Below are 14059 nucleotides of genomic sequence, written 5' to 3'. Positions count from 1 at the left end.
CCATCTCTCCAGTCCCAATAAAATATATTTTACAATATATTCTTTTTTAAAAAATATTTTGTTAGCCAGGCGTAGTGGTGCACACCTTTAATCCCAGCACTCGGGAGGCAGAGTCAGGCAGATCTTGTGAATTCAAGGCCAGCCTGGTCTACATAGTGAGTTCCAGGACAGCTGGGGCTACAGGGAGACCCTGTCTCAAAAAGACAAAAAAAATTATTTTATTATTTTTATTTTATGGGTTTGAGTGTATAGCCTGCATGTATGTAAGTGCATCCATGTCATGAAATTCCCTTGGTTGGTCAGAAGAGGGCACCAGATCTCCTGGAACTGGAGTTACAGATGGTTGTTAGCCACCATGTGGGTGCTGGGATTCGAACCTGGGTCCTCTGCAAGAGCAACCAGTGCTCTTAACCACTGAGCCATGTCTCCAGCCCTTTATAATATATTCTTTTGTATGTGCGTTTCGTACAATGTATAGGGTTAGTTATTCAAATAAGTGAAATAAAATTTTAAACTATCTCCTGAAGAGAGAGAAACAGAATGGTCTTTGTTCCCAATCACAGACAGGCAAGAGCCAGAAGTCAGGAAAATTGAGCATTCGTGTTTCTTGAGAAGAATGCTCTTATGAAACTGAAATTCCAGGTGAGAAAGTCTAGAGATTCCTCTATGCTAGTGTTTCTTCTGTGGCGGAAGAAAGGAAAGTCAGAACAATGAACATTTGCTGAGAGACAAAGAACCCATAAATATTAAGGTTGGAAGGCAGGGAGAGCCTGTTTTGGAGCTGGCTCAACCCCAGGTATCCCTCCATCATCATCTGACATGCCTGGTCCTTGCTAGGAGCATCTTCTGCACCTCCTGTGCCCTCCTCCAGGCCAGACTTCGTGCAGAGGAGGCCAGTAGGTGCTCTTGCCTGCATGCCGCTGCTCCCTTCTGGAATCCTAAGCAGCACCCAGAACACCCAGCAAACTCATCATGTTCTCCATCCTTCTGGGACTCAGAGCTGCTCCTCTTACCATCTGCAGGCTATTAGGTGTCTTTGTAGTCCCTATGCCTCCCTGGGTGTCAGATGTCCTTCCTGGAAGCCTCCTGTCCCTGGGTCAGATGGTAAGCCTGTTCCCTGAATTCTAAGCCTTACTTCTTACTTATCCCCAAAGTCCTATGAATGATGATAAAACATTGGCGGTGAGTGTAATCTCACTCTTCTTTAAGGATTCTCTGCCTGTCTTCAAATCACAGCTCTCGTTTGGTCCTCACAACAGTCCATAGGAAAGAACTGATCTCTAGTTTTGAACCAACAGTAAAATATTTGTGGGAAGATTTGTTTTCCAAGTACATGACTATGTTTTATCTCCTTGTAGCTCCTGATGCCCCGAGACAGGCCAAACCCATGAATGCAGGGTAGGGTCTACAGTGATCTTGTCTGAAGAGGCAGCTATGGATCAGTGAGCCTTTGGGATACAAATTCGTTATCTTTGAATTTTATTTTATTTTATTTTATTTATTTCTGGTCTTTTTGAGATAGGGTCTCCCTGTAGCCCCAGCTGGCCTGGAACTCATTATGTAGACCAGGCTGGCCTTAAACTCACAAAGATCCTATCTCGGCCTCCTGAGTGCTGTGATTAAAGGCATGCAGCACCATGCCCAGCTTATCTTTGAATTCTTAATGCATTCTTCTGTTTGGTTTCTTTTTGAGATGGGCTCATTGTGTGTCCCAGGCTGGCTTAGACCTCTCCATCCTCCTGGCATCACAGCCATGCTCCACCTGCCTGGCTTCCAATGGATTCTTTACACCTGTTTCCTCAGGTGTAAAAAGGGCAAGAGCATCAGCAGCAATGTTTGGAAACAGTTTAGGAACTCTTAGGGGAATGGGGCAATTCTTTTCATCCTGAAGATACATCTACCTAATAAAATACAGTCAGATTACCATGTTTTAATTTCTCTATGTGTAGCATGCCAGTCAATGGATTCAAAGGCTCATTTGTTTCATTCTATTTTACTTTTTAGGAAGTTTCAATATTTTAGTATGTTTTATAATTATGTCACATACTTGTATATTTCAAAGCCTATACATAGCCAAGTGAATTCAAAATTGAGATGGGCATGATGGCACACATCCTTAATCCCAGCACTTGAGAGGCAGAGGCAGGTGCACCTCTGTGAGATCAAGGCCAGCCTGGTCTACATAGCAAGTTCAAGGCCAGCTAGGGATACAGGGAGACCATGTCTCAAACAAATCCCCAAATTTCCTATCTCTATCTCTTCCATCACCTCCCTCCAGAGATATTCTAGAATATCTTTTAGTTTGTGCTTTGTCCTTTAGGCATATATAAAAATATAATCATATACAGATGGACTTTTCTGTTCCTTCCCCCTTTCTTAAATAAATGGTAACATACTAAACATACTTTTCCCTTTTATTTTTCTCCCCTTACTGACCCTGGAAGTCACAACAGACACATATGGACATACTCTGAGTATATTCCTAATAGTAAGATTGCTGAATCAAAGAGTAGATGCATATTTACTAATCTGGATAGTTGTGGCTACCTTCCCCTCATCATGGCAAAGGTTGCCATTTCCTATGGATTTGCTATAATGTGAGGCAGTTTGTTTGTTTGTTTGTTTTATGTGTATGAGTGTATTGCCTGCATGTATGTAAGTGTCATGCAATGCCCAAGCAGGTCAGAAGGCAGCATCAGATCCCCTGGAACTGGAGTTACGGACAGTTGTTAGCCTCCAAGTGGGTGCTAGGGATCAAACCTCGGTCTTCTGTAAGAGCACTCAGTGCTCTTAACTCCTGAGCTACCTCTCCAGCTCCATGAGGAAGGTTTTTGTTGTTGTCGTTGTTGTGTTTTTGAGACAGGTCTCTCTAGTCCCAGCCGGCCTAGAACTCGATATGATGACCAGGCTGGTTTTGAACTCACAGAGATCTGCCAGGTAAGGCAGGTTTTAAGTGAAATTTATTAGCTGTACTAAGAAAGGTTAAATGTTTGCTCAAAATAACTGAAGCTAGAGCTTATTGTTAGTCACACTTTCTCATCACAGTGACAAGATACCTGACTCAGACAAAAGAGGCAGGATTTATTTAGCTCACCATTTTAGTCCATCAGAGCAGGGAAGGCATGACAGAGTCATTTAACTCAGGGCAGCCAGGAGGCAGAGTAAGAACAGTTACGGGAAAGGGCCAGGGCAAGGCAAAGCCCTCAGCAGCCCACTTCCTCTAAGCAGACCCCACTGCACAGTTTCACCACGTCCCAGTAGTCTGTTCAGCTTTTGAATCCATCAGTGGCTTAAAGCATTCATAGATCAGAACCCTCCAGTTCCAGTCCTTTCTGGAAACTCCTTCACAGACACCCAGAGGTATGCTCCACTAACCTCCTAGGTGCTTCTTAACCCAAGGTGACAGTCAAGACTTGACATCCCCCCCACCCCAGATGCTAACTAGTGGCCCACTGGTCTCACTGGTTCACCATATCATGCTTTTTCCACCGTTTACAGGTGAAGAAACTGATACACACATAAACAAGACCCATCCTCAATGACATAGCATGCTAGAACTTAAAACCTGTGTCCTGACCACCAAGTTAGAACTCTTTTCCAATGAGTTATGAATTTATTTATGATGAACTTGGTTTTCTTATCTGTAGATAGGGAAGAAAAACAGAATAGTTCTTAGGAAGTTAAGAAATCAATGAGATGTTTATAGGTAAATTCTCCCTTGGGTGTGGGAGATATTCTTCAAGATATAACTTAACTCCTTGAGAGGAGTGGGGAATTGTCAGACTGTGGTGTCAGAGCATTAAGAGATGATTTTATGGATGAGAGAGACCATTGTCCCCCCGGTCCACATTCTGTCCATTTCTTGCAGAGTGAACAAAGATGCCGTCATGGTCTGCAAAACTACAAATGGATCTGGACAGAGATGACATTTCCTTAGTGAATTAACGAGTTAAAAAACCCACAAAACCTCCTCCAAACCTGGAGCAACCTGGGGCTCTTCTTTGTGTTTCCTTTGAGACAGGTTGATTGACTTATGTGCAATTTGGGAGCCTGGAGTTTTCCTTCCCTCTGCAAACTGGAACAGAGCCTCTGCTGGTGTTGCGAAGAGCAGTCTGAATGAGGCAGAGAAGGTATGAGTGGGAATTGGACCTGGCCTGAGTGGGAAGGTGGGAGGTGGGTGGGTATAGTTGCCCCTGCCCCAGGCTCTTATTCCCAATAATCTTTGAAGGAATTGGCTCTTTCCTTCTACCCAGAAGTAGAAACCAGAAGTCAGCTCCAGAGCTGCAGCCCTCATCAGGCCTGACTTCTAAGAAGGAGGCTGTGCTGGGGAAACCATCTCTTTCCTTTCCAGGAGGGGCAGTGAGTTGGCATTGCTGTCATTGTCCCCTCCTATTCACCTTAATTGAAAAACTGGAAAATAGCTGTGGGTTATTAATGACCCTTACCCCCTTCCCTGGGCCTCTCCATACTCTGCAAGCCTCCTGAGTGACAGCCCTGGCATATGGGGGGCAGTCTGAGAGCCCCTCCTCTGGGTGGGACCCAGAGCCCTGGCAGATGGACGGCTGTCCAGGGTACAGAGAGCAGTGAGGCCCACAGCATTGAGGCCACACCTCCTGTGTCCAAGGTCTGCATTGTTCTGTTCTGAGGTAGAATTTCTACTGCACTAGCAGCACCTGCCTTCCCCAGAGATGGTGGCAGGACCAACACACAAGTGACAGCTTCAGCTTTATCAGGTAACTGATGGTGGATGACAAGGGCCCACCAGTAGGCCATGGGGAAGAGTGGCCCAGACATCTGGGCAGAGTAAGGGCTCTCTTTTTTCCTTTTGAGTTTGGACATCTCTGCCTCATTGCAGTGTGTCCTTGCTCTAGCTTCTTTTCTGAGACTCTGTCTTGCAGAGGCTGAGGAGGCAAAGAGGGGGATAAAAAAGAGACAGAATGTGATGGTAACATGATTTGGGGATCCAGAAAGATCCGATGAGCTCCACTTGCTGTATGACCAAGGCACACTCAGTCTAGCTCGTACCTCTGATGGTCAGTCTGCTCAGCAGTCCCGAGTACTGGCTCAGAGCTTTCCTTCTTCCATCACTTACACTATGAGTGATGGAATGCCGTCTTTCTTGCCATGATGTCACACAGCCCCCTCCAGTTTGGGGCAGCCAGACATAGTGAAGAGGAAATACTGCCAGACACAGAAGAACCTGAAGGAGTGCAGAGACCACATGCACGCAGACACACAAGGCCACTCTGGGACAATAAGTTCTGAGAAGAGGACCATCAGGGTTCTTGGCTGGTGACGATGGCCAGCATTATCTCTGTGCACATTTGAGTGCTCCCTGGGAGACTCTGCTTTGCACAGACCTGCAGCTTCCATGTGGTCCTCTCACAGCAGCCCTTGAAGCAGGGCCCCTTAGCACCCGTCTTTCACTGATGACAGAATCAAAGTCACAGAGGTAAAGGACTTAGCCAAAGCCTCATCTGAGAAAGTACCACACCTGTATCCAGCTCTGGGTCCTCCACGACTCACTCTTTAGTTTCAGGGCTGAGTGTGTTTTCGACATGGTTTGTCCAGTTTCCTGAGAGCATTGCGTGAAGATTCTGAGCAAGTGTATTCCAGGTTCCAGATGTGATTCAGACTTGGTGGCTCCAGCTGGGAAACCTTAAGCTCTGCCCTTCAAACCTCTTCTGTCTCTTCCTTTGTTCCTAGCACACTGCCATCTGGAGCTGCCCCAGCATCTGCTCCTGAGCCTGGCCCTGCCCTTTTCCATCTCCCACCCCAGCAGGAGAAACCTTCCTGCCCCACATTGCCTCAGCTCTTTGTCAGCTGTGGTCTCTGGGAGCAGACACCTGCCCTCTGATTCATAGCAGAGAAACCACCCAGCTTCCCCAGATCTTTAATTTTCCAAATGGATCCATCTGGTTAATTGCACTCCTACCCCTAAGCCCCTCTGCCTGTCAGCTAGAAACAGCCTTTTCTCTCCAGAAACCTCACCACAGGCCCCTCAGACACAGGGCATGCTCAGGACCAGCAACTATGAATATATGGGGGCAGGGCTGTGGCACTTCGTTGGGGGTGGTTTGACTTCCTTAGACTGATTCCAGGCCATTGAAGCTACACCAACACTTAGCCACCTTTGCCCATGGCACTGACAGGGGTAGGTGTGGGGACAGGGGTGACAGTAGAGACAGCTGGTCCCTCGGGAGTTCCTGCTGCTCACCTCTGTTCTGCAGAAGCCATGTAATCGTATCTAGTGTCTTTTCAACTTTTACATTTTTCTCTTTTTTTTCACACAGAGTTGTACACTGTAACCCAGGCTGGCTTCAAACCCACAGTCATCCTATCCTGCCTCTGTCTCCCAAGTGCTGAGATCACAGGTATACCTGGCTCCCTCCTGGCCTTCTGTGCTAATCCATGCCCATCTTCCTAACAAAGGCTGGGGACAACTATACCCTGAATTCTGCTTTCTAGTAAGAGGGCTAGAGATTATGGTAGCAAGCCCTCCCCCCAACAACCCCCAGCTCACAGTCTATGGTGTCTGCACATGTAGCCACCAGCACTTCTCACAACCAGACTCCCAGCCAAATGGCATGACTTAAAACTTGGGAAAAATCCCACCCTGTCTGTTGCCTCCCCCTTTTTGCAACCCCCTCCTCACCTTCTGTTTTCACATCCTTCCTGTCTGTGGGAGCCTGCCTGCTGGGATGGCAGTTGGATGCAGACTACTGTCTGCCTGGGATATAAATGCAGAAGGCAGAGAGAGGAAGGGAGGGAGGAAGAAGGAAGGGAGGACAGATGTAGCTCTCTCCTGCTTCTGTTCCCCACTTGTCAGAAGACAGGAATTTAAAAATGCAATGGTGGTGCACTGTCTTTGGAATAGCAGCAGCTAAACCACTATTGGCACAGAATGGAAGTCCCTTCAAAACTGACTCCACTCCCTTGACAGCTGCCAAAGGCCTGGATTCTGGTAGAAGGAGCTGATGGGATGAAGAATGTGGAGTGCTTCAGAGGAGGGTGTGTCAGAGCAGAAGGGAGGAGGACGGAGGCACTGTGGCTGGTCTGGGATCCTGCAGGGGCCTCCTGTTCTGTCTGGATGGAACCAGATAGTGTCTGCAGATACTCCTGTGTTGGTCCTAAGAGTAGATGGTGGCTCCCTGGACATAGGGCCAGCATGGGGTGACCTGCATAGACATTGTCTGCCTTACAGATATATAAAATAGGTGTGACAACCCAGATTGTGCAAAACCAAGGAGCAACACAGTACCCCAATTGTGATTTAGGGGGAAGGAGAAAAATCCAAGGTTCCTGAAAGACAGGAGCATGCCTGGCCTTAGGCGATGCTGTTCATGCATGGAGGTTTATGGATTCATTTGACAGTGGTCACACAGCAGTCCTGCAATAAATGAGTGCATATGCCCCACTCCTAAAGACAGAAGAACTGCTGCTCTAAGAGAGAACAAGCAAGTGCCTGAAGGTGCTCAGCCATCAGTGGCTGAGGTCAATGGCTGAGGTAGGCCTCAAACTCGGCATGTGGGGCTCCAAGCCCAGGCCCCATGTGCCAGGGAGATCACATGTCACTTCTTAAAGCAAAATCTTTGAGGCTCCAGTAGGTGGGTCTGGCATATTCTCCCTGCTCTGTATGGGGTCCCTGCTAGTTACTAAGCTCAGCTTTGTTCTGCTCTGTGCTGACACTCACTTCTGTGACAGGACTGAGGACAAAGAAGACATTTCCCTTGCCCACACAAAGCTCATAATCTGGTTATGGAGATGAAGGTCTCCATATTTTTCCCTACCCCAAGTTTCTCCTAAGTCTTGTCTCTCTTTTTTTTTTTCCTCTGCTAGAATCAACCTGGTTCCTAACTGCCTTTAAAACGGTATCTGTTCAAACTAGGCTTGGATTCCCTCATAGAAGGAAGACTAAGACGCTTAACATGAAAAGTATCATGAATAGATGTGTCCAGTGGGTCCTCAGGTGGACTGTGGTCTGAACTCCAAATGGACAGCCACCAAGCCTGGAAACCCACTAGGCAGTGCTGGATGTGGGGGAGCTAAAGTTTGGAATTCAGAGGCTCGGTACTTCCTTTTGGAAAGGAAAAGGGAGTTCACTATTCAAGAGTCACTTTCCCTTTATCTCAAAACCTCATGCTTCCTTAACGTTTTGTTTTCAATTTACGATTTTATAATTTTCTCCTTAAATCTTATAAACTTTAACAATCACTTATTTGTCTCCATTAATAAACAGTTGATTTAATTCATTTGAGAATTTGAAACTTGATTTGTAAATTTGATCATTCATTTCTCTTAAGAAATATCACAATTTTTTCTAGGGCTAGAAAAATTGTGGCTCAGTGGTTAACAGCACTGACTGTTCTTACAGAGGACCTGGGTTCAATTCCCAGTACCCACATGGTGGCTAACAGCCATCTTTAACTTCAGTTCTAGGGGAATCCAACGTCTTCTGACTTCCGTGGGCATTGGACAACAGGGGTGTAGTTACACACATGCAGGCAATACATTCATGCACATAAAACAAAAATGATGAATAAAATATTAAAAAGGAAGTATCACAATTTTTCTAACAAATCCAAGTTTTTATGTATTGTTAATACTTTAAAATAACAATTTTAGTAATTTGTAATTCACGTACTGTAAAATTATCCATATAGAGCATACTGCTCAGTGACTTGATGTATGTAGTATATTGCTAGTGTCTAGTGTTGGGCAGCCACCATCAAAATGAACTCTTGTAATTTCATCACCATTCTCAACCCCCCAAAGCAGTCTCTTTCCTTCCCCATTCTACCCCAGTGCCAGGCAGCCACTGGCCTACTTTCCATGAATCCACCTGTTCTAAATATTTCATATACATGGAATCCTGCAATATGTGGTCTTTGTGTCTGTTTTTTTTACTTAGCAAGACAGTATTGAGGTTCATCCAAGCTCTAACGTATAAGCACTCTGTTCCTTTTTACAGCTGAGCAACATCCATTGCATGGATAGACCATTTTGTTTGCATGAAGAGAATGACCCGCCCATATGGGAACTCTGTGCTTCCCTCTCTAAAGAGCACTGTGTCTTCTAATACTAATTCCAAGGATGCCTTTCTGGCCTTCTATCTGTAGCTCTGTCTTCTCCCCATCTGGCTCCCTCTTTCTTAAGATTTCCAACACTTGGGCCCCATTCACCATTGGGATCTGTCACACAGGATTATTATCACCATCCTCCCAGCCTTCCTCAGAACCACTCCCTTTAATGATGTAGTGCTACCTGATATCCTGACCCTCTTGCCTTTTCCACATGTGAAGAAGACCAGTGGAGTGTCTAAGTGCTATGAAAACATCCTCCAGGATGGTAGAAGCCAAGGCAGGGAGTCCAGGCGAGGGAAAAGGGGGCTTGAGCACTGGACAGGTGGAGCTCCTGACTCGGCTTGCAGGATTCTTCCAGAACCAAGTCTCCTTTCTCTCTGGGGCCCCCTTCCTGTGTGGGTCCAGCAGGCAGCCTTTACCGTGCTGACCTTTACACCTCTTCCCCAGATGCTCTGAGGGAGGCCAAGAGCCCCTCCCTGCTGCTTCTTCACCTAATCTAGTCCTCTTTTCAAAGATTCCTCTGCCTTTCTGTCAAGTAGGTGTCCAGAAACCCCAGTAAACTTGGTCTCTAGCAGGTGACATTGTTCTGTGAGGATTGGGGACATAGGGTCCAGCTGCCTAACAGTTGGCCACTAGGGGTGGGTCTTGACTGCTAAAAACTATCAAGTGTTTTCCCCCATTCTGCCCCTCAGAGGAATGAAGAAACAATGAAGACAAATATACTGCCTGAAAGAACTCTTGGCAGCTGGCTAGATGAAGCATCTATAATGCTTGGTGACTGTTGATCAGGTGATAGTGCTAAGGAATGAGGCCACCTATATCCCTTGGGCTTCCTTACCATACCAGACTGGTATGTGTTAGGCTCCACTTGGCCTTGAGTCAGAGAGACTGGGAGAGGTAGCATTCTATTTCCTGTGTGGGCAGACATAGCGATATAAAGATGTCTATCCCAGTGCTATGCTGTGGGGGAAATGGAGAAAAACAGTGAAATGTAGAGAAAGAGGGTCTTAGTCTAGAGGGTTCTTAGTCTCATTCATAAAATAATTTAAGAATGGACCCAAACAGAAGCTTTTACAATTTTATTAGAATCTTAAAGAAAAAGAAATCCTCAGGGCAGGCGAGCTGGTGGGAAGAAGGAAAGAAAGCCATGAAGCCATGAAGGTTTAGAGCCTTCATGGGAGTCAGACACGTGGCTGACTGGCAGCCACATGGGTGGGAGAAGGAAGCTTTAGAGAAAAGTAAAGAAATACAGGATGCTGGTGGCAGCCCAAAGCCTTGAAGAAAGCATGTTTAGAAAAGGGATATGAGGAAGAAAAGGAGAAATTATGCTTTTCTGAAAAATTCAGAAAAGCGGGCAGACTGCCAGGGACTTACATGTCTGTGGCTGGGTTGAGGAGGTCTGTACTAGAAGGTGGGATTCCAGGCAGGAAAAGTTCACAACCTCATTAACACACCGGGTATTCGGTCCATCTATTTAGCATAAGTTAAGGTGAACCCACCTTCCTAGAGGTGGTTCTATCACCAGGTGAGTGACCAGTGAGACTGGGAAAGTGGGTCCTCCAGCAGATAGACTAGGGATTCTATAGTCTTGACCAGTTAAATTTATGGGGCTTTTTGCTACTCTCACAACAGCCCAGAGATCCAGCAAGAGGATCAAAAGATTTGTGCAGACACACAGGCTGTAGTCACAGCGTAGAACAAGGAAGTCTATGCCAAGCTCTTTGTCCATACAAAGAGGTGCAGGTCATCGTTACCCCACAATGGCTGTAGTTTTCCTTCAGGGCTCTGGTCCTGCTGGTAACTTAAGAGTCCCAGGGTGGTTTCCCAACCCAGGAGGCATAGTCTGATGTTAGATGCTCCCAGATCCTTGTGGTGGTCACCTAGAAAAAAATGTTGCTTCTCACTTCTTTACATCTCCTCCCTCTCAATTTAATAGCCAGTGGTTCAGGTTTCAACCTATAGATTTGTTCTGGCTGCTGAGCAGGAAACAGTTGTTTTTCTGCCAAATCCCTAATCCTAAACCCAGGTGTCCTTCTCTACCCCTCCCTGGAGAGAATTAGGACCACCTGACACTCCTCTCCCATCCAGAAACTTCAGTGACCATAGCTGAGGCTTGGAGAGGACCCACCTTGCTGGGTGCTTGTTAGAGTGGGGAGCCCCTCCTTCCTCCCTATCCCTTCCCCCACAATGGAGGGAGCCAAGCATGAGGCACACCACAGCAGGGGGAGGCCAGCCCCGGTAAGGCAAATCAGGGAGTCAGCCTTGTACTCTTGGCTGTGTGAAAATCCTAGAAGATGACTGTCAGCCCCCACACAGGCCAGGAAGCTGGTGGCTGTCCCCACTAGGTATGGGAAAGACAGTGTTCAAGAAGCAGGCGCGAGAGCTAAGCATGGCAGCATGTAACTTTAATCCCAACACTCTGGAGGCAGAGGCCAGCCTGGTCTACATAATGGGTTCCAGGCCAGCCAGAACTACAAAGTGAGACCCTGTCTCAAAAAATATGAGGCGGGGGGGGGGCGCTGCAGCAGCATTGGTGGCAAGAGTGTACTTTCCTCACCACCGAGCACAGTGTCCTTGGTGTGGTGCATTTCCTGCCCCTTGAGAAAAAGGGTAGTTATGCAGACAGACTGCATATGGGAGAAGGGGAGAGAGTGACACTCATGTTTTTTCTGATCTTTCTGAGAAGACGAAGAAAGAAACAGTTCGTCTGTGACAAGAGGGAGATTCAGTGGCATGTAAGTCAGTGGCAGGTGCTGTCAGAGTAGGGAAGCCAGGAGCTCCTCCATAGGCCTCCCTGTCTAATTTTATCATCTTCTAAAACCCCCTGAGCCTTTCTCCTTATTTCTGATGTTTTGTTTCCCCTTGGCACATGGTAGTGACCATTTATAGCTGGCATTTTCAGTTCATGAGAATCCAGACCTTGGCCTTAGATTCCCATGAGCTGGAAGAAGTGGCTCCTGTCTGGGTAGTCGCTTCCTTCCTTGATATGAGAGAGACAGGGAGGCGGGAGTGAGTGTCAGTGGGCACAGGGAGTTCAGGGAGTAGGACTTCAAGTGTATCACAGTGATCCTTCCGCCTCAGGGCATTTTCAGAGTCCAGAGCTCAGATGGTCCAAGGGTGAGTGTGAGAAGCTGGCTAGGGCACCTGCACACCTGGATTTTGAGAGTCTGTGGGAATGGCGCTAAGGGTGGTCCTGCCTGAGATAAGACAGAAAGCTGAGAAACAGTGGAGGAAGCATTCTAGAACATACCACAATCCAGCATGTCTGCTGAGCAGGAACAGGCTGTGCTTCTAAGGATGCCAAGCCCCCTCCCCCGCCCCAGTGGCTACTGCTGCTTCATTGCTCATGCACATTCACTCACAGCACTTCTGTCAGGCTTTATATTAACTGAGAATTTATTAGGCAGATTCACTGATAGGCCAAATATCTCCCAGGAAGTATCTTATATGATGGCTGTTCAGTCAGCCCATGAGGGTTGATCATACTGTCTCACTGCAGAGAGAAACAAGATGCAGGCTCAGCCGTGCTTTGAGTCTGATGCAGGAGACTGACATGGGAACAGCGACCCCCACAGGAGATGAGTCACTGACCACTGGAATGAGCAGGGGAAGCACTGGGAAGCAGGGGAAATTGCAGCAGGAAAGTAAAAGCAGTGGCATAAGGAATGGCCACCGAGGATCTTGGACACACTGTAAAGGAGGGGTGCAGGATTTCCAGCCTCAGGAGAGGATAGATATGAGCCACACTGAACAGGGACCCACAGGGACTGGAGTGTGGGTTGAATGAGAATGTGAGTTTATCCCTTCAACTTTTTCTGACAGACACAACACATGTAACACTTTCTCTATCCTTTGAGGGGGCAAAAAATAAGCTAAGGTGAGAATGTGATTACGGTGATGACCTGAGATCGTGGATTCCTTTTTATGCATAAACCATTTGAGACTATCCTGAGGTCCAGCTAGGAATGGATTGCTTGAGTCTTCAGCTCCAGTGGGGAGGGCTTGCCTGTCCACATGGAACTCTCCAGCCATGTGGACTGAATCAGAGTTCCAGCAGGTCTCCCTCCAGCCCACATGTGCCTACTCTGTGCCTAGATGTGCCTCCCCCCATTTCAGCTTCTTCCTGATTCCTAAGCAGTCTGTATGGGGCAGCTAGCATATCAGCCCTGCTGCCTGTCTTTTTAAATCCAACAAGAGTAGCTGGGGTTTGCGTTGGCACTGGGGGCTTTTATTATCTCTCCACTCCCCCACAATTTCCTCTGACAGTGATGTGTGAATGTGTGCTGTAGTTGGTTCTTGTAGTACTATTCTAGTCACTCGATTAGCTTATTCCAAGAGCTAATTGCTGGCATGTGGCCTCAGTTCTACTCTGTTGGTGTATCCCTAGGCATTAACTCACATGACTGTTATTCATGGCTCTGAGGCATTTCAAATGGAACTTACCCTGTGCCACCCCTACCACGAGCACACTTGCTCCTCCTTCTGTGTTGAGTGCCAATTCTCAGCAGCAGCTGGTCCACTTTCCGACTTAGAGCTCTCCACGCCATCTCCTCATGTCATCTACCAGTCAGCCATTAGAGCCACCAACTGGGACCCAGAGACTGTCCTCAAATCTCAAGGAGGTCTTGGAGATGAGACAGTCATCCTCTACCATAGCCACCCTGTCCCAGGCCACCTTCAGATCTGGAGCTGGCAGAAGGTGGTACTTGAGAGGAGGCCCCTGAGAGCATCACCCTTGGGCTATACCACAGATCAGGGGGATGTGGTAAGACAGAATGAATGGTCTGTTGCTAAGCCAGCCACTCGCCAGGGAAGTCACAGGCTACTCTGGACTAGATTTGCCGAATATTCAGAGAAAACAAACATATCTCACCAGTGAGTACTCAGCCTGTGAATACAGCCAGCTTGCTTTGGGGTATACCCCAGGCTTCTGGGCCTTGTCCTCATCTAGTTCTTCACAGTGCCCACAGGAAGCT

The 14059-nt window shown here is 47.2% G+C and overlaps 1 protein-coding gene across 15 annotated transcripts in view; it reads left to right on the top strand.

The window, feature by feature from the left end:
* The window catches only part of Nfasc (neurofascin), a 186745-nt gene that overhangs the window by 82514 nt on the left and 90172 nt on the right, over window positions 1-14059 (top strand). For 8 of the 15 annotated variants that reach the window (XM_029558750.1, XM_008823334.3, XM_008823342.3 and 5 more), the window contains exon 1: window positions 4060-4130. Coding sequence is in view for 1 of the 15 variants with exons in the window: in XM_008823335.1 (XP_008821557.1) it covers window positions 4022-4130 (109 nt within the window). In the remaining 14 variants the exon portion in view is untranslated. Of the gene's footprint in view, window positions 1-4021; window positions 4131-14059 lie in introns of those variants that run through there. The other 7 variants (XM_029558751.1, XM_017795651.1, XM_017795650.1 and 4 more) reach the window with 2 other exon arrangements.

Source organism: Nannospalax galili, unplaced genomic scaffold (genome assembly GCF_000622305.1).
Source record: "Nannospalax galili isolate Female #2095 unplaced genomic scaffold, S.galili_v1.0 scaffold309, whole genome shotgun sequence".
Lineage (NCBI taxonomy): Eukaryota > Metazoa > Chordata > Mammalia > Rodentia > Spalacidae > Nannospalax > Nannospalax galili.
The sequence above is the reverse complement of the archived record's forward strand: the minus strand, read 5'-3'. Positions and strand labels throughout refer to the sequence as shown.